The sequence below is a fragment of the Terrapene carolina genome, unplaced genomic scaffold, assembly GCF_002925995.2.
Source record: "Terrapene carolina triunguis isolate 2854851 unplaced genomic scaffold, T_m_triunguis-2.0 Scaffold66, whole genome shotgun sequence".
Lineage (NCBI taxonomy): Eukaryota > Metazoa > Chordata > Testudines > Emydidae > Terrapene > Terrapene triunguis.
The window spans coordinates 37742462-37762964 of record NW_020664417.1 but is presented as its reverse complement, the minus strand read 5'-3'; the positions used below and the strand labels follow the sequence as shown (position 1 = coordinate 37762964).

Genomic DNA, 20503 nt, shown 5'->3' with positions numbered 1-20503 from the left:
TATTTAATGACAGTAGACACTGAGATTCAAAAAGTTAAAGCTTTATAACAGTTAAAACACAAACTGTCAACATCATATGTCAAAATATACACGTAAAGTAAATTGCCTTAAATCAAACTCTAAAGTAAAATAAGAGAAATGCTGCTTGAAAATTTATTAATCTGTAAATTTTCATTATTATCGATGGAAATATTTTTTGTCAATTTGTGACTGAGATCAACATTTACTGATAAAAATCTAATCCTTCCAAGCCTATTAATAATAATGCTTTTTTGGGGATTATTTTTTCACCTATGAAAACTGTTTCATTTACACCAAACCAGCCAGAAAACTACTGTTCATCCTTACAAATTGAAGATGTAGTTTTTACTATCTTCTACATCTTTATACTGGGCAAAGAGAGAGAGGAGGGAATGGTCAAGTGGTCTGAACTAGTAGCCCTGTTGCACAAATCAACTTCTGTGCCTCAGTTTCCACATCTACAATACAGCTACCTCTGCTACTGTGACAGAGTAGCAAGAAAATTAATGTCTAAAAATTATATTTAATTGCTTCAAGATGAAAAGTACTGTGTAAGTAGAATGATCAGTACTTTATAATAATAAATGGAAATATACCTATCTCATAGAACTGGAAGGGACCCTGAAAGGTCATCAAGTCCAGCCCCCTGCTTTCACTAGCAGGACCAAGTACTGATTTTACCCCAGATCCCTAAGTGGCCCCCTCAAGGGTTGAACTCACAACCGTGGGTTTAGCAGGCCAATGCTCAAACCACTGAGCTATCCGTCCCCCATTAAGTGATTAACTCTCAGCTCTTCCAAAAGCAGACTATTCTGCATCAAGAAGAAATACTAATGCCATACCATTTTAAAGAGAAAATTATATTTCCACTGCATGGCTGATCTAAGCTATATTCTCTAGTGATGGGAAATTCGTGAAAGGATCATTGGTTCAGATAAGTATTTAAAAGTTCAGCTAACAATAAACACTTAGCACTTGCGTATCATTTAATATTTTCCACACCTGGGAAGTAGTAGGCTTCCGAGGCTGCACAGTGATTTTGTGGCAGAGGAGGTTTTGAGGTTTAGGAGCTTTTGGCTCTCAGCCTTTATACTCAGTTCCTTAGAGGCAATGCTGCTTTATCCAAACCACCAATTTTGCCCTATTGGTGATCCTCATTCAGACTTCCCTGCTTGCATAAAACAAGCTTCAAATCTCCACACGTTCTGTGGTGGCAGGAGCCAGAGTGGGGGCTATTTTACCTTCCGCCCCATAGCACATATCTTTATGTAAAAAGGGAGATTTCCCATAGGCATGCAATATAGACTGAGGAATAAATAGAAATGAGGCGCAGAGCGACTCCAAACATAGGAATGACTGAGCATCAGTGGGGTCTTATAGAGAGACTGCTAGGCCCCCCACAGCAGAATAGTCTCAATGGGAGTAGGGGATGTATCTGACCTGGAAATAAGGTTCAGGTTATGTTTGGGCAGCAGATGCCTTCTCAGTCCTTCTCTTGCCCAAACCAATTTAACCATCTCTGATAATAGCCCCTCTATGCTGATATGTCAATCACATAGAACACATACCACTTCTGAATTAGTTATTCCCGTCACATAACTTTCAAGTATGACTGCTTCTAATGTTTCTTTAAAGACAGCTTTTCTGAGTGAGACAGTTTAGGCAGGTTGCAGTTTTGGTAATTCCCTAAATTATAACCACAGCTTGAGCACAGTCCACTTACAATGCCACACTGAGACAGCATGCACAGCAGATTGCACAGATTTTATAAGGGAGTGTGTCTCCCATTTTTTCTTGTGTAGTTTGCTCATCAGAAAAATAATTAGCTACACTTACACTAATAATCCCATAGTTAGGCTTCAGAGTAAACATCTAATTGAAATGTATTAGGAAAGCTCACAATTTTCTTAGAATTATTCTCAGGCTGTTGACAGATTCAAGACAATATAATTACATCAGTTTATACTTTGCTCACACTTTGAAGGTTTTCTTCAGAGACATAAAGGATTTAAATAGGGTTGCTTTTTTTAACATGAAAGATTAGATGCTGGATCCCAAGGCAGGAAAAAGTAGCAGCTCACTGAACTGCTGCAGACAAACCCTATTTGAACCCAAAGTGACAGCAGGTATTTCCGGAAAGATTTGAGGCAGCTTGGGGAAAAAAGAATTAACTAAGTGCTCTTCCCTCGCCACTTTGCCAAAGAAGTATTATTTTATCTATGGCCAATAATTTCAAGTTAAATGTGTGGACAGAGCACTCTAATTAACTGGAGAAAGCCTTAATATATTCATCAGAGAAGATCATGCATTTTCTGATATTTCCCTCTGCTTCATGAACTGAAGAGAATAGCTTTCTAAGTAGCTATTTAAAGCAAGTGAACGCATTGTTTGCTTTTGTGCTAGAATTTTTAATTTTGCTAAAGTGACTATAGTAAGCAAAGAGGGAAATAATTTTTAAGAGGTAGGCAATATGGCGAAGGTGAGGGAAAGGGAGCATTTCTGATGACAAATTATTTTAAGAGAAGTTAAGAGTATTTAAACTGTTTAGATATTTCTGCAAAGACTGATAGAGGTTTCCAGGTATCAGTAAAAGAGAAGGCTAAATTATCAGTAACTTAAGTGGGTCCTCTAGAGAGGGGGGTAGAGGGTGTCGGGAGCCCCTCCCCAGCAATGCAATGGGCAGAAAAGAGCGATAATAGGTTGCCAGTACTCCAGATGTGATCAGGGAAGGTGACCAGTATGGACCACAGTTCTTCACAGCCCATTGGGGTGTGTTGTGGTAGTGTGGGTGCTTGGTTTATTCCATACCCTATGTACACTGGCATGTGTAGCTACTGCGACTTCTAAGCACCCATATAGCTCAACAATATTGGGACATTATCATGGCTTTTTCACTCCAGGACCTCTCCTCAGCAGATTGTTCCTCTGCCACTCCTAGCATTGCTTGGCTAAGAGAGACCATTTGTGTTTAGTCTTGTCTACCATTCCATGTTCATGCTCACTTTGTATTCATTGAGCTAATTTGGTTTTGTTTTTTTAATTACTCAGTAAATTGTACCATGAACCATTATTTCCATAGAAATCAGTGCATGCAATCATGGCAGTTATAGAGAGATGTATTCGTTGCATCATATTAGTTACAGATAATGCCCTTTTGGACCACTATTGCATGCAACTGTTCCGATAGAAAATTATTAAGATTACCAAAAGCTAAGCACACGGTAAAATTCTGGCTGCAGATAGGCACATACAGCTTCAATGGGAACTGCATGCATGTATCCGAGGACCGAATTTGGTTTATAAACAGAAGGTAGTACAGCAGCCTTGAAGTGACACCAAGTGACACATTTTGCTCTGAGATACACTCATGCCACTACATTGTTACGTGTTTTGTTCATGAAGCATAGCTTTCCATTGCTTGGTTGCTCCTGGGTGTAAATGAGGGAATGTGGTCTTTTTCTTTGTCCTTCAGGCAGGTGGTGATAACATGCTAGTGTGCACTAGAATTTAAACCATGCTGGTGTGGACTAAAGCACTTTGTAGACAAATTCTTAATCTTCCTTGTGGAAAAGTAGAAAAAGAGGTCAGCCAGGAACAAGAAACGTCACCCTGGATGCAGCCCTATTATCCAGCCCTCAGCTGTGGACCCTGGATGCACACTGAAAGGTGGCTGTGGTGAGGAAATCCTTGCAGTCTCACGGAATAAAGCTCTCAGTTCCTAGTCCTTATTGATCATGCAGTATTGGACTTCAAACCTGTCACTTAGTCCAGGACTGAGTATTGGCTTTCCTGATCTTAAGTCCCATGTATTTTGGGGATAAACTATTATTCTAAATATGTGCTAGCAAAGCCAAAAAAACAGACCTGTTGGTCCTAATTCTGCCTTCAAGTGCTTGCATTGACTACACTGGAGCTCTGTTGCATGTGTCCAAAAGGCAATGTTTGGCCCTCAGGAGCAGTGACTGCAGATTTTGAAGTATTGGAAAATTAAACTAATTTATGTTTTTTTCCAAAAAACGGATGGCAAATTGTGTCTTGGATGCTGTTTTCTGGGGAAATACGAATTTTAGGGAGTGTTTTAGTTGAAAATATTTAATCTCCCTCCTGAATTGGGATGATGAATCTCAAAGGACATATTTTATTTATTTGTAGTGGTAATTTTTTTTAACGTCAGAGTCCATCTTAGCAATATGCCATGTAGAATGATTGGGACTAGGGCTGTCAAGCGATTAAAAAAATTAATCGTGCGATTAATTGCACTGTTAAACAATAATAGAATACCATTTATTTAAATATTTTTGAATGTTTTCTACATTTTCAAATATATTGATTTCAATTACAACACAGAATCCAAAGTGTACAGTGCTTATTTTATATTTATTTTTTATTACAACCTAATACAAGTACTGTAGTGCAATCTCTTTATCATGAAAGTTGAACTTACAAATGTAGAATTATGTACAAAAAATAACTGCATTCAAAAATAAAACAATGTAAAACTTTAGAACCTACAAGTCCACTCAGTCCTACTTCAGCCAATCGGTCAGACAAACAAGTTTGGTTACAATTTGCAGGAGATAATGCTGCCCACATCCTGTTTACAATTTCACCTGAAAGTGAGAACAGGAATTCTCATTGGGGGAGGGATAGCTCAGTGGTTTGAGCATTGGCCTGCTAAACCCAGGGTTGTGAGTTCAATCCTTGAGGGGGGCCACTTAGGGATCTGGGGCAAAATCAGTAGTTGGTCCTGCTACTGAAGGCAGGGGGTTGGACTCGATGACCTTCAAGGTCCCTTCCAGTTCTAGGAGATAGGATATCTCCATTTAAAAAAAAATGGCACTGTTGTAGCTGGCATCGCAAGATATTTATGTGCCAGATGCGCTAAAGATTCATATGTCCCTTCATGCTTCAGCCACCATTCCAGAAGACGAGTGTCCATGCTGATGATGGGTTCTGCTTGATAATGATCCAAAGCAGAGTGGTCCAATGCATGTTCATTTTCATCGTCTGAGTCAGATGCCACCAGCAGAAGGTTGGTTTTCTTTGTGGTGGTTTGGGTTCTGTAGTATCTGCATCGGAGTGTTGCTCTTTTAAGACATCTGAAAGCATTCTCCACACCTCGTCCCTCTCAGATTTTGGAAGGACTTCAGATTCTTAAACCTTGGGTTGAGTGCTGTATCTATCTTTAGAAATCTCACATTGGTACCTTCTTTGCGTTTTGTCAAATCTGCTGTGAAAGCGTTCTTAAAACGAACATGTGCTGGGTCATTATCCGAGACTGCTATAACATGAAATACATGGCAGAATCTGGGTAAAACAGAACAGGAGACATACAATTCTCCCCCAAGGAGTTCAGTCACAAATTTAATTAATGCATTATTTTTTTAACGAGCATTGTCAGCATGGAAGCATGTCCTCTGGAATGGTGGCCGAAGCATGCAGGGGTATATGAATGTTTAGCGTAAATACCTTGCAACGCCAGCTACGAAAATGCCATGTGAACGCCTGTTCTAACTTTCAGGTGACATTGTAAATAAGAAGCAGGCAGCAGTATGTCCCGTAAATGTAAAGAAACTTGTTTGTCTTAGCGATTGGCTGAACAAGAAGTAGGACTCAATGGACTTGAAGGCTCTAAAGCTTTACATTGTTTTGTTTTTGAGTGCAGTTATGTAAAAAAAAAATCAACATTTGTAAGTTACACTTTCACAATAAAGAGATGGCACTACAGTACTTGTATGAGGTGAATTGAAAAATAGTATTTCTTCTGTTTCATTTTTATAGTGCAAATATTTGTAATAAAAATAATAATATAAAGTAAGCACTGTACACTTTGTATTCTGTGTTGTAATAGAAATCAATATATTTGAAAATGTAGAAAAACATCCAAAATATTTAATAAATTTTGATTGGTATTCTATTGTTTAAAGGTGCGATTAATCACGATTGCTTTTTTAAATTGCAGTTAATATTTTTGAGTTAATCATGTGCATTAACTGCAATTAATCAACAGCCCTATTTGTGATACATAATTTTTTAGACACAGTCCTTCAAACTGCACACACTCAGCCTCAAAGGTAGGGCTCATTGTTTTGACTTGCATGGACAAAAAGGGCTGGTTCCCTTTAAGGACGGTTTCCTCCTTCACCAGAATGACATCTTCATGTTTGGGAGAGGGAGGTGAAGATGCAGGATAAAGAGGCAGGAGCTCTGAGGAAGACTGTTGGTTTTTGTGCAACAGATGGGAGGCCATATAAGTCTTTTCCCCTATGGTCTGGCTACCACTGCCTATTGGACAAGCGGCTCCCCTCACTGCCAGATTGGCCAGCATGTCTGTGGTGGTGTTGGGTTTTTTTGCCCTACTCACAGCAGCCCAGTGACCTAATGGATAGGACAGGAGATTAGATTCAAATTGTTGCACTTGACAGCTGTCCAGCACGCATACTCGTTCCAGAGGGGGTCTGGTTCCTTGACAAACTGGAATTGGAAGTAGACTATGGGGAAGGAATCCCCTAAAGAAGCTGGGGAACTTGCTTGGAGCTTCTAATGTGCTGTACAGCAAGGAGACATCCCTTTCCCCCTAGCCCTAACCTTCATATGTGGTGGGGTGGAGATAGCACCAGACTGAGACCCTGTAGGTAGGGATGAAGGGCTGATGGCAGCCCTCTAACAAGAAAGAAAGATAATCTGCACTGTAAAAGTTATTGCGGGATAGTTCCCAGATGATTGAATAAAGTTGCAGTCTAGTTAAAACACATCCCTTTTGCCTTGGCTGTTTTCCTGCCTGTGCGAAACAATGATAGATCTTTCCCATTAATGAATTCAGACTTTTTAACAAGATCATTGATATTCAAACACCAGTCCTTTGCAAAGCTGCAGATTGATAAAACTATTTTAAAAGGCAAAGATTTAATACACATGTCTGGCTGTAGCCAGAATATACATATTTGTCTACAACAATAAAGTTTTTTGTGTTCATCACCAGTCATTTAAGAATTATATTTAAGAATTTTTTCCATCTATAATCCCAGGGACTTCTGAGAAGCTTAAATGTTACAATTAATTACCTTTTAAGAACATGTATAGTCACAACAGTCATATACTGTATTATATTAACACCATTGAATATAGGGATATCTGCAAGCGCCAAATTACTTCACGTGTGCAGATCTATTTCCTCCTCACTAGCCTTCCTGAACAGGAATGGGATTTTTGTTTTAGTGTCTTTACACAGTTGTCAGAGTTAGTCTTATTACGAAAGAAAAGAGTTGTTCACGAGTGCTAACCCCATCCATCCCCAAATGCTGAAATATAGAAGAATCTAAATTTTTGTCAAGGAAATACTTTTTTTAAGAAACACATTCTGCTGTAAACTTATTTTGTAGAGCAAAATCATTTGACCCATGGACGGTTTCTTCTCACTAGCTACCCTATCTTTTGAGTTCAGAGTTGTATATTAAGGATACAATTGCTTGTGTTTACAAATTAATTACCTGCTCATTCACCCATATGCAGTTCCATGTTCCAGCTTGAAAAATCAATGGGTCTGTTGGCGAGTTATTATATAGAAGTACCTGTCTACTTTTAATTGATATGTCATATAAAAATTAACATTACAGGTCTTCTGGAAAGAGAAAAATAATCTGTTCTCTTGCAAGGTTCTCACTCTGGGTTGCACCACTCAAGGACTAGACTGATAGGACTTCTCATGCTTTAAACGTTTTTTGGCTCCTAAGGACAGTGGTAGCAGACAGGAGTAAGAAACAGCCACACTTATCTGTAGTTAGGCACCATCCTGAACTTTTAAACTGCTGTTCTTAGAACTTTCCTGTCAGTACCTGAATGAGTAGGAAGCAAAGGCTCTACAAATAACAATATAAACAATAAATATTAAATTTACTGAAGGAAGTAGAAAGAACATCAAAAGGTTCATATATAAATAAAAACACAAATTGATATTTCTCCCAACTCTGAGGGGTGATGGTTAAGTTAGAATCTTGCAGTATGATATTTGCAGAGAAGCAGAATTACAAAATATATAATTCCTCTTGTCTTAAGATGCAAGCTGAACAAGATTCTTCCTTCTGGAGAGGAAGTGGCTTGAGATATTGCTGTAAGAAGGTGTAAACAATAATGCTGCAACAGGACCAATAGCAATAAGAAAGAAAAGTGTTAAGTATCAGGGGGTAGCCGTGTTAGTCTGTATCTACAAAAACAACAAGGAGTCTGGTGGCACCTTAAAGACTAACAGATTTATTTGGGCATAAGCTTTCGTGGGTAAAAACCTCACTTCTTCGGATGTGAGGTTTTCACCCACGAAAGCTTATGCCCAAATAAATCTGTTAGTCTTTAAGGTGCCACCAGACTCCTTGTTGTTTTTAAAGAAAAGTGTTGTTGTTTTTTTTAATGTTGTGTGCGGTGAGTAGATTGGCTCCCAAAAAACAGCCTTATATGATGGGAAGCTTATAGGATGCATTCAGAGGGGAAGAAAATTTTCAAAATGTTGGCTAACTCAAATAAGGGACATCCAAATTAAATTCTAGGGGGCAGAAGAGTTTGGACTCCCCTACTTTGGGCACAAATACTGAAAGACTGAATCAGAATATCTCCCTAAAGACCAAATGAGAGGAATAGGGCTTCATAAGAGCATGGAATGAGGACCATGTGCTGCCTGGCATAATTCTGAAACTGAAATATACCTGAGGCAGGCAGTGGAAGCAGCCCTGTTTCAGATTGAATGAACCTTGACATGGTCCTTTAGCTTTAGGCCAGCCAGATCGTAGAAGTGTGAAATTCAATTAGACGGCCATTGAGACATGGCCTTCTTAGTATCAGTGTTGCTTAGGATATTGGTGTCAAATGAAATAAAAAGTTGCATGGACTTTGAAGGAACAAAATGGGCTTGCAATGTTATGTGCAATGAGGAAATGGGACCACCAGTTCGTACTGCCTACGGCTTGCGTACCCAGCCAGTTCTGGGCTTAACTCATGGCCAATCGCTTGCTGGTGGTTTGTCCAAGTCCTCCGTAACACACCCCTTAGTTTAAACAGTACGTAACCCTCTTGCACTCGTCTATCCTCCCAATTGGTACCCCTATTTAACCCCTATGCTTGGATTACACGTGTCTAGGTTCCTTTGCACTTACATCTTGTTCCCACTTTTTAAAATGTATCTAAAGGGGATGAGAGACTTCTATCCCTGGCTTAATGAGATGGTAAATTAAACATACTCTCTCCTATTTGGATCTAAGTCTCAGCTCCCCAATCAGTTCACAAGCTTGCATCCCGGACGAGCCCCCATCTGAAGGAACAAAATGGACACCGTGTAGAGTCAAGCACGTGGGTTTTTTACGCACAGCGCTGGCGGAGTGTCACTTTGCTTATTGGGCTCAGATACACATCCAAGCAATTGATTACAATAGATTATATAGGTTATCTGTGGGCGGAGGGAAGCGATGGGGTGGGAGGTCCCGAGCCCCTGGATAGGTTCTAGCAGCAAGACAAGATAAGCACAATAAGCCAATAGTCTAAAAGATTACATAATGGCTCCGCCCAGGGTTCAGGTTAACATGCAACGTACTGTTGAGACACAGATGTTTTTCCTCAAACAATGTATAAAGTGTATAATTATAAAATATATAAGTTGAATTCTGATTTGGGGGTCCATAGGAATGAGGTAGCTCTTCCGGTTGTCCAACAGGTACGTTCCTGTGGGTTAAAACAAAAGACATTGAAAAGTACATGGTAATAGAAATTGTTTTCAGGGTGCCCCATTGTGCTCCTAAAAGCTAACATTGGCATCTGGGGGAGAGGGGGATGCATCTGTGGAAGGGAGGATGTCACATCTCATACTGCCATGTTTGGGCCTCTCCATGAACTCTAGGCTGGTATGGAACTCTAGGGAGGGTATTTGCTATCTCCTTCCTGCACTAAGGAGTGGACATTTGAGGCCCCGTCCAATGTTTGGTATGTCTGTAACTTCTGATAAGGACACTAATTACCGCTCCCTATCTGGAGTTCTGCTGACTATGCTTATCTAGTAAGAAGCAAGGTTGTCTCTCGTTTATTCAGCTTCTTTTAGCCAATATTGTTCATTGTTAACTAGGCCCCCAGCTCAAACCAAGCTTTGGACTTTTGGCCTATGTGAAAAGTTGCTGACAGAGCCTGTGGTCAGGATTTTACACACACAGCAAATGGATCATGGCCCTTCAGACTTCCTAATGGCTTCACTGTGCTCCAACTAGAACCCCAAGGAACTTTTAACAGTAAGAATGGGTGTTTGTGGAATCTCCATCGTTGGAGATTTTTAAGAGCAGGTTAGACAAATATCTGCCAGAGATAGTCTAGCTAATACTTAGTCCTGCCATGAATGCAAGGGAATGGACTAGATGACCTCTCAAGGTCCCTTTCAGTCCTACGATTCTATGGACATGTAGTCATGGGAAGAATGTTGGCAGTGTAATGGACTCATTAAAAAGGAATGCCAAAATCACGTTGGAGCAGAATCTTGCATAAATATAAACCATCACTTTATTATTTTAAAACTTAGTATCTTGAGGATCAGTCATTAGACCCAGAATTTTATTTAGTTCTACAAGCTTAAGTCATTGCCACTAGAAAATGACTTTCCTTTTAATAAACTTGAGCTCCAAAGGAAATTTCATTGGGTTTGTCAGGACTGTGGTACTATGATTTTTTTAATGGGGAGGAGGGGCTTCTCATGTGTCAGACACATGTTTTACTTAACATGGGGCTGTAGAGACACTTGTTTACTTTTAAATAGTTCATGATAGGCCAAAATGAAACTGGAGGGAGTTAGTCTTCAAGTTCGTTTCAAACTGGCAAAGAAGTTCAAACATTTATGTGTAGATCAAATAAAAAATATCCTGTTTTCTCTATGTTGCCTTTCTCCACGTCTCTGAGAAAGATTTGTACCTTTTCCAATCACAAGTCCTTCTGGTAGATGGTAGTCAAATGGCCAGGAGGACCTGAGCCCCCATTCCTCACGTACTCAATACCTGTGGAGCTCTGCCCTGTTAGGAGCCAAACTTTCATGGATAAGGTTCCAGATTAGGGTAGAACAATGTGCCTTGTGTGCCAGGGCAGACTCTGTTTGATGGGATTAGTTTTGGTCAGCTGCAATCCCAGATCAATAAAGCCAATTGCCTGGGCCATAATAGAGTGATCAGGGTTACCAAACCTTTGTCTCTTCTGAGCTTTGCCAGGAGTTTTACTATCAGAGGTGAATGAGGCTTCTTGTTAAGTTGAGTGGCAGAGATCCATCACCAGGGTTCCCTCTTTGTTCCAACACTCCCTGATACAGAGACCATTCATGAATACCTAGCATGGATCAACTCAGAGTGACTGTGTGCATGATCTCCTTCCATGCCAGTTAAATGATAATCAGAAATTGTGGGACAAAGCCCACTCTCACATCTGCAGCATTTCTTCAACACAGATGTTATTGTCCATTTGAATCAAGACCACCTTTCTGGAGACAGTGTCAATGAACGTTCCTAGTACAGGATCACCAATTTATATTTGTTCTTGGAGAGACCAAGGTTCCCTGAGTTCAAAGCCCTGTTTAGCGTGCCCCCAACCCAATTGGATTAGATTGGGGGTGTGTTCAGAAGTTGATTCTAATTAATTATAATAGTTAACATGAAAGTCTGCTTTATAGATGAGCCTTTCCTTTTCCTCCTTTGTAGGAGAGGGTAAAGGATAGGACAGAAACCCCAGGAGAATTCAGGATGGCTTTGTCGCCTTGCCTTCTGTAAAGATGTCTCCACTAGTTTCCCAGGTTCTATGTGTCAGGGCAGTTCCTCAAGCATTTCTGGCCTTTCTAAGAAGCCTGGAGCCAAGCAGATATATGGGCATCTACTTCAGAGTACGCAGTTTCTCCTGCATCAGAAACCAGATCCATGATCTGATTGTAATAGTGATGTAGGGCTGATGGAGGGGCTCTTTTGTCACACACTCTCCTTGCTGCTAGCAAAAAGGGGGAAAGAGGGCATGCCTGGGACACCCCTGTGCCATGCTGATCCTCCTCTATGTTTTTGGCCTTATGGCCATTGCAGCCAAATGTAAGTTAGAGTAGTCTGTAGGCTGCTCTATCACAGTGCAGAGGGAACATGCCATGCACAGAATAGCCCCAGGATCAATGAAGTTCAAAGGTGAGCTTTACACCGATTTTGCACTCCGCTCCCTAACCTGCTCTGCTCAGTGCATTTTGATCCCATCTAAACATCTTGATCTTAATTTTTCAATATTCAATACTTTGAATATATTCTGTTTCTATGCAATTAGTTACTAACTCCCTATCTCCTCTCTTACAGGTTCATTATCTCATGGTTCTGTCTGCTAACTGGGCCTATGTGAAAGATGCATGCAGAATGCAAAAGTATGAGGATATTAAGTCAAAGGAGGAGCAAGAGCTTCATGATATTCATTCTACCCGCTCTAAAGAGCGGCTCAATGCATACACATAAGAGAAACCTTGTCTTACTTTCTAACATTTGAATGCTTTGTTGTTTAACTAAAGGCCATCTAACCATTTAAAAAAAAAAAAGGAAGTGCTTCTCACAAAAGATAGTTAGGGTGACTTGTAAATCGCCCAGGTACAATTTTTGGTTGTCTAGCACTTGGTTTCCTAATTAGTTAATAGTTTGTGTGACCATTCTCTACTGCGAAGCTCCTAAACAGCCTTTCCTGAATCCTCTTAAACAAATTAGTTCTGTTCGATAGAGGATACTAACTATTGTCAAATACGGAGATGTGTTTGATTTTTTTAATCACTTTGTATGTGTTATGCATAACACCTTTTGCATTGTTTCTTATATGGTTTTGAAAAAAATAGCTTTTTATACTTTTTAGTTTTAATTTCAGTATCTACTTTAACTACAGGTATACGTCAAAGGGACCATTGCACATTATGTACAATATCTAGAGAAAACACACTGATGAGTTTCCTTCATATTTGGAAGTCTTGCCAGATGGCCTAGTCGCCGTCTTGATTGGGGGTCCTAAGAACATTTTAAACAATTAAAGGTGCAATTTCTAAATTTGTAATAGTAGGTAAAAAAAAAAAAGTGCTTCTTATCTTTGTTAACATTGTATTATTCTTGGTGTTCTTAAAGAATATTCTCTTTCAAAGTTTTATTGGTGAGTATTCCTGTTTATATTGTGAGCATGCAGACCGTGGTGCTAATAATGCATGGCCTCTTGCCTGTTTAAAGGATGTTATACCACGGTTACCTTTAAAGAGTTACAGTATATAGACAAATGTTAACTAAATCATATAGCTATGCGTAGGTTTGTGCAGAATGATCTCTTTGTAATTCAACAATGGTTATGCTGAATTGGAGCTGTTCATGTGCTGATGTGAGCAATTACTGCTTAGCTACATTTATGAAAGTGATATATCAAAAATACAGCAACCTTAGAAGTCAGAAATCTTTTTACCTGCTTTAAAAAATTTAATGGATTGCACCTGTCTGAACTATATACATATATTGTATGCGATATATTCAAGAAGGCTTCCATAAATGCAATAGCTTGGCTTGCAGCTTTCCTACACATACTGGTTTACCTGCATTATGTGAAAGTGAGGTAAAAGGCCCCTTCAGAGCTTATTGTATGAAAGTGTAGAAATATAGCTGAACCTTTATTTTGAGTAAGAAAATGTTAACAGAAAGGTAAGTCATTAATTTGAAGGAAGTACCTGTATAAAATAACCCTACAAAAATCAGTATTATTGGACCAAATTTGGTGTTTGTTTTTGCTTTTTTTTTTTTTGCCTATTTCTAATGCTACAAGAATGCTGTAAATTGTCTTTTAAAGTGATGTATCCTGACAAGACATTTTTGTCAGTGTTAAAAATCCTAGATAGTTTTGTGCACTTATTGGACCATTGTGAATTCTCTCTCAGTGTAAGTGCATTTCTAATAAAAGTTCTTGAGTAAAACTCTTCTTTGTACTATTACTAGTCATGCATCATCAGTAATTTTTAACAATTCTTGTAGTAAGTAGAAGGTAATACTATAGTTATTTGTGGCATGGTTATGCATTAAATAGTATTAGCTGATTGATTTTGGATTTTGTTTTTGTTCCTTTGTTTTTGTTTTTTTACACTTAGGCTGTCTTACAAGGTCAACAGTTTTCTGGTATGTGCAGTACCGGTTCTGCAAAAAGTACTATGAACCTCTTTTGGATTCTATATTGTAGTGTTTCAGTTTAGTGTCTTAAACAGTTTGTGATGATTTTTAAAACTATGTCTTTTAAACTCATGTAATGATGTTGATGCTTTTGGCTTTTCTCTGGTATTAGAGTTTGTATTTTCACAAAGAATGCTTTGTAGCAGGCATTACAATTAATCTGTTTTGTACATAAATGTGCCAACAGCTTGATGGTGGCGTTTTTGAAATGTAGAACAAAGTGCTTGCAAAAATGTAATAAACACACTTGTGTACTTTGTGTACTTATTAGTAGTCCTTGATATGTTTTTTTTCTTTTGTATGTACAGTATGAATCTAGAGATGGAAGAGACTGGTTAGTAGTGCTAGCTGCAAAATGATTTTCTCATCTTGCAAATATTTTTCCCTTCTCGAATTGGGATGAAAAATTGAAATTGTGAAAATATTTGAGAACTGAAAACTCCAGGTTTTTTTGTTGCAGGTCAATCAGAATGCATTGATAATTTCAAAAAGTTTCATTTGAATGTCAGCCTTTTTTCTATAACTTTTTTCAGTCTAATTAGCTTACGTTTCAAAAGGAAAAGCCAGAAAACAGGATTTTTTTATTTAAAAAATGTCAAAATGAAATGTTTTGGCAATTTAAAAAAACATTCTCTGTTTTTGGAAGTCAGGAAATTTGTCAACTCCCCCAACCCTGTTTTGCTAAAATTTTAAGTGTTAACAAATCAGCATTTAAAATGAAAAAATGATTAATCCAAAAATGGTTAACCAGCTCTACTTGTTAGGTAATGTAGTCCCATCTCTCTGCCATCAGAGGATTGTTCTTGAATCACATGTAGGTAAAGGGCCCAATTCACAGCCCTGCAAGACGAAGGTCTGCCTTACAGGCAGAAGTGAGCCCATGGGAATTTGAGAAATGTTACCCAAACTACAAATAATCAGTTCACCATATCAGAATACCTGGTCATTTCCAGTACTGAACGTCAGATATCACTTACGATACATTTGGGCAGAGAGGAAAAATTCAAATATACTTTTCCAAAAGCTAGAATAGCAAAACTCCTAGTGGAAGGAACTATCATTTCAGACAACAAAAAATGCCTACAATGCACACACACCCTGCATCATACTATATTTGATGATTGGTTAATAAAAGCCTGATTTTTCTTCAAACATGAAAATCAGCGTTCACAATGTGGGAGTCTTTCCAGAATTTTGGAGTCAGTCTAGTGTTCTGTGTGTTTCCTGAGGATTGCTTCGTGATGAAGTGGGGAAGCTTTGCATGTTCCATTGACCCTGAGAGTTATACTGGTGGGAGATTTAATACCTATAGGGCTGCCCAACCCAGACAGGTCCAAAAGTAGGAACCAGATGGAAAGCAGTCCACAGCCCTCCAGGTTAGGGGTTGAGCGATAAGCCAACAACTTATCCTTGTAAAAAAGTTAAGGTATAAAAACACAGCAAGGTAGCCAGTCTGGCAAACAACATGAGAGACAGGGATGCCTGAGCCTTGTTCATGCTGTAAGCAAAGTATGACAGCGCAGGAAGGGTTCAGATGCAGGGTTCTATGAATCTCTCACAAAATCTCGAAGAGCAGATTCAATATCAGACATGAGCTGTCCCATTCCAAGAATAAAAATACATTCTAAAGACAGATTTTTACAGAGTCAAACGAGCAGCACAGGCATTCCAGTTCTTATGTCTTAATATGTCCTGCATATGCGTAACTATTGAGAACTCTCATTCACTCAGATACCAGAAGGTCTTTCCCATCAGCTCAAGTGAAGTAGAATAGGTAGCCTCTCATAGGGTCCCCTGGTACTGAGGGCAATGGCGTTACAGTGCTAATAAACATTACAGTGACTAGTGTCTGAGACTTTGATAATCCTCATGCGTGTACTTCCTATCTGATTGTGAAGTAATTTAAATGTCAAAGATGAGTTTATAATTGCTTAAATAATGCTAAATCAGTAATGACAACTGATTAAAACTATCCATTCATATTTGTGTTCATTACTTGCTTAACGGTTGTTCACAGTGTTTGTGTATAATACTTTCTATGATCATGATTGCTTTAGCTGACATCATGGCAAATGGGAGGCAGACAGCATAGCAGCTGAGCATCAGCAACATAAGTCAGGGGAGAAAAAGGGTGTCCCACACCCTGTCAGTCATAATTTATAACACTGTAGGTCAGTGCATATTTGATTATTCCTGACTTTCCCCAGTACAGAGTTGAAAACTTAAGATGAGGTGTCCAAAAATAGATTCCATAGTGGTTGCTTCTGCCTAGCCTTGAACTGTGAAAGTCATGCCTCTCAAGAGCTTGATAGTCCATTTTAATAGCTTTATATGAAACAATCTAGTATATTAATTGTCAGTTGATATTCCAAGTCCGAGAAGAGCAGGCAGTTTAGCAAACTGGGCTATGCTCTGAAACATTGTTTCTGTCTTGTTAGCAATGTGACACAGCATATCTAGCAAAATGTTACCTGCTTTCAAAAGGAGTAGTTCCATAGTTCAAAGAGAGATTTTTTTAATAGTATCCTCTAATTATTTCATCACTAAATATACTGAACTTGAATGTACAAGGTAAGTTTTCCAAGGCCAACAAATAACGATGATCAGCCTTTTATGTTACAGAGACTGAAATAATAAAAAAAGAGGATTTGATGGTATGGTTACAAAGATACCTGTAAAACCTCCACTACCATCTCACAGGTCTCCTGTTATCAATATACGGATTATGAAGTGGTAACCTACTCAGATGAATTATTTAAACTTTTATATTTAAGTAAAATTTACAAAGATCCAAAAGAAAAGGTTACAAATCCTGCTGGAAAGATGGCTCTAGAATTTTTCAGCATAACTTACAAGAGCTGCATAAGGTAAATTGGTACAAAGAACAAGCTTTAACACCTATAACATATTTGTATAGCAGAGCTATACTTTGAGTACATTTTACATGCTTAGAAAATGCTGATCCAGTAGGATCACCATAAGAAGTTTCAGGAAGTAATAACGTGTCTTTGAAAGGGCTGGTGGGAAACATATACAGCAGGGGTCGGCAACCTTTCAGAAGTGGTGCGCCGAGTCTTCATTTATTCACTCTGATTTAAGGTTTTGTGTGCCAGTAATACATTTTAACATTTTTAGAAGGTCTCTTCTATAAGTCTATAATTTATAACTAAACTATTGTTGTATGTAAAGTAAATAAGGTTTTTAAAATGTTTAAGAAGCTTCATTTAAAATTAAATTAAAATGCAGAGCCCCCCGGACCGGTGGCCAGGACCCGGGCAGTGTGAGTGCCACTGAAAATCAGCTCGCGTGCCGCCTTTGGCACAGGTGCCATAGGTTACCTACCCCTGATATACAGCATAGAACTGGCAAGAAAGGGACTGAATTTTTTTTAAAAGTCTGCATAGAACAGAACATTTTAAAGATTGCTTTAGTACTATAATAAAACCAGCTCATTCATTATTTTGCTTTGATGTGTCATGAAGGAATAGGAACATGCCTTTAACTACATGAGAAAATCCGTTGATTAAAGGAGTGACTGAATGTGACTAGTTAAGATTGAGCTGGTAGAGTTACAGTAAGGTCTTGGAGCAGGAGATTTCTGCAACAGTACATCCTGTAAGTACTCTGCACTGCATTACAATATGTACTAGCATACTTGCTTTACAGTTATAAATCTTTTTAAAAGACTTCACCTTTTCAATTCACCTTAGCTGACTCAGGGAAGCACAGATTGCACTCCGCCTTTGTGCATAATTCATCCTGAGGTGCACAGGCAGTGTTTGCACAGCCATTTCCCCCAAAATTGGCAGTTTTTCATTTCAGCTGGAACTGTGCTAACCGATGCTGACTGGCAATCTAATGAATCAGTGCATGCCCTGGCCACACCCACTTCCCATAAGCACCACCTATTTATTGGGCTGTGCTGGTGAGCCACAGGTCACCTGGAAGAGAACAAGTTGGAGGGACTTTTCATTGCTGCAACCTCTTCCATCCTGTGTGGATTCTTAGGTACAACCATCATGATTCCTGTTTCTCAGCCCTTCATGAGGACTGGTGTAAGTAGCTCCCATACCTAAGTTGTGCCTCACAGCAGGTAACCTATGGTAGCAGGTAGACTGTCCTTCAGACTCTGCCTGTGAGATAGATGATTGGGAATGGGTTGCCTTTGGTTTTTGATGTGGGGATGAGGATTAGCCAAGGAGTAGAACTCCCATGGTTGGTTGGTGGGAGGGTGGTTAGGCAGGGAAAGTGGGTCTTCCTTGTGCAAGGGGCACTGGTCTCTTTGTTGATGCCTCTTAAAACTCTAGGCTGAGGCTGGGCAGTTTGGTGCCAGCAGAGAGAGAGAGGGAGAGAGAGAGAGCTTTAATGTCTTCAGGTCTCAGTAATTCAGAGATGCCTCCTCTTTTCATGAATTGCTGGAGCTCTGTGGCTGGAGAGGATGATACAGGGGATGTGTGTATCTTCCATGAACTCCTAACAGCATGGATGGATATAGCACAGGGAAGCTCCTTTCTCAGACACTGCTACAGCTGTGGCAATAATGGGAGTATTCGAGCTCGCAGCAAATGAGTTGCTGGCACCAGATCCAGATATGATAAGGGGCTCACATAGGCTCCCTACAGCTAGAAGTGCCATAAGGTCCAAATAAGCTTTAATACGAGCCATATTTTTTAAAGTGCCCCTCTAAATATTTGCCCGCTCCTTCTGTGCAAAATATGCTTTTTTAAGTGCAGACAGGCACATCACTGCTTAGGAAAAGGTTTTCAGTGGATAAAAAGAGAAATTTCAGTCTGCAGCGGTGTCAGTTCTGTACCTTTCTATACATTCAGCTAAATTTCTTTTAGAAATTAATTTCAACATAGGCCCATTCATCCCTAGTGTGATTAATTGACACTTATAAACTATTTCCTATGAGCAATTTCTCTAGTTTGATTTTCATGCATATATTCAGCCCAACTAATGAATTTTTTGGCTGTTTTCAGCTGATTAGACAGATTGGAAAACTGCATTGAGAAAGCCGCTGGGGATGCCCTTTGTGTAGGGGAACCCCTGGTGATGTCAAGTCCGAGTGAATGGCTCTATGCCAGGTGCTCTTGGTTCCCGTCCTCCCAACACATTAAATGTGGATGTGTTGCACACCTGATTTAACTGAATGATCTGTTGTTGTTTGTGTGATTTTAAAACAGCTCTGAGGATCCTGGACTGGGGGAGAGAAAGTGGCAGAAAGGTGGCTTTGAGCCACCGCTCTTTGGATGAAATCCTGGCCCCATTGAAATCAATGGGAGTTTTGCTATTGACATCAATGGAGTCAGAATTTCATTATACCTTTTGGAGGATCTGGATTCTAGAGCAGCCAATCAAATGAAATGTTTCTTTTTTTTTTTTTTTTTTTGGTAATTGAATTGTTCATGGGGGGAATGCTTTACTTTTCAAAAGTGGCTACAGTAAAAACCAAATCATTATCATAGGTAGCCTGATAACACTCTAGATGTTTCCTTGAGATATGCACAGCTCAGATATAATGACAACAGAAGTGTTTCATAATGTGTGAGTGTTAGTTCTATTGGCATGGCATTGTCTCTGAGGGAATCACAGACCTCAGCCCATTCCAAAATCTAGTCAGGGGCTGACATGTTAGATACTTTTTTAATGCTCTCATTAAAAGCAAAGGAAAGATAAAACAACAAAAACAGCTAACAAGAGATATCTGTTCATCTTTTAAGCGTGTAATAACTGCAGATGGAGAGAATAAAAACCCATAATAAAATAATGTCAAGGCTAACTTTAAATAAAAATGTGAGGAAATTCAGTAACAAGGCAACCATTGTACCTATGTGTATAAATTATACCTATTTTTGACTACCACACTCCTCAATTATATAGGCAAATATGGGGTAAGCTAAGAACATAGTAGCAGCTTCAGGTCTTTGCATTTATCAGTTTAATTCAGAACCTGACTGTTAGTTTTAGTTGTTGCCATTCACATTAACATAAATGTAAACAATGTGCATCTGGTTCTTGAAGCTGGGTGTTTTTCAAATCATCCAAACACTTGACAGAAATGTTAAGCACTATGGTATAACTGTATGAAGTAATTAATCGTTAATTAATGTTTGCAAATGTGTTGCTGAGCAGTTCTCCCTGCAGCTCAACTTAGCATTCCAAATGCTGTTCCTTCCCTTCCCATATACACATCATAGCTTTTTCTAGTCTGTTCGAGCCTAAATTTTAAGGTTTTTTTTTTTAATATTCCCTTATTCCTCCCTTGAAAG

The 20503-nt window shown here is 39.1% G+C and overlaps 1 protein-coding gene across 3 annotated transcripts in view; it reads left to right on the top strand.

Moving 5' to 3' along the window:
* Positions 1 to 14115, top strand: part of GPM6A (glycoprotein M6A) — a 353254-nt gene extending 339139 nt beyond the window's left edge. For all 3 annotated transcript variants that reach the window (XM_024194656.3, XM_024194649.3, XM_029910696.1), the window contains exon 7: positions 12354 to 14115. In XM_024194656.3, coding sequence (XP_024050424.1) covers positions 12354 to 12506 — 153 coding nt within the window. In that variant the 3' untranslated portion in view covers positions 12507 to 14115. The remainder of the gene's footprint in view (positions 1 to 12353) is intronic.
* The last annotated feature ends 6388 nt before the right edge of the window (positions 14116 to 20503 follow it).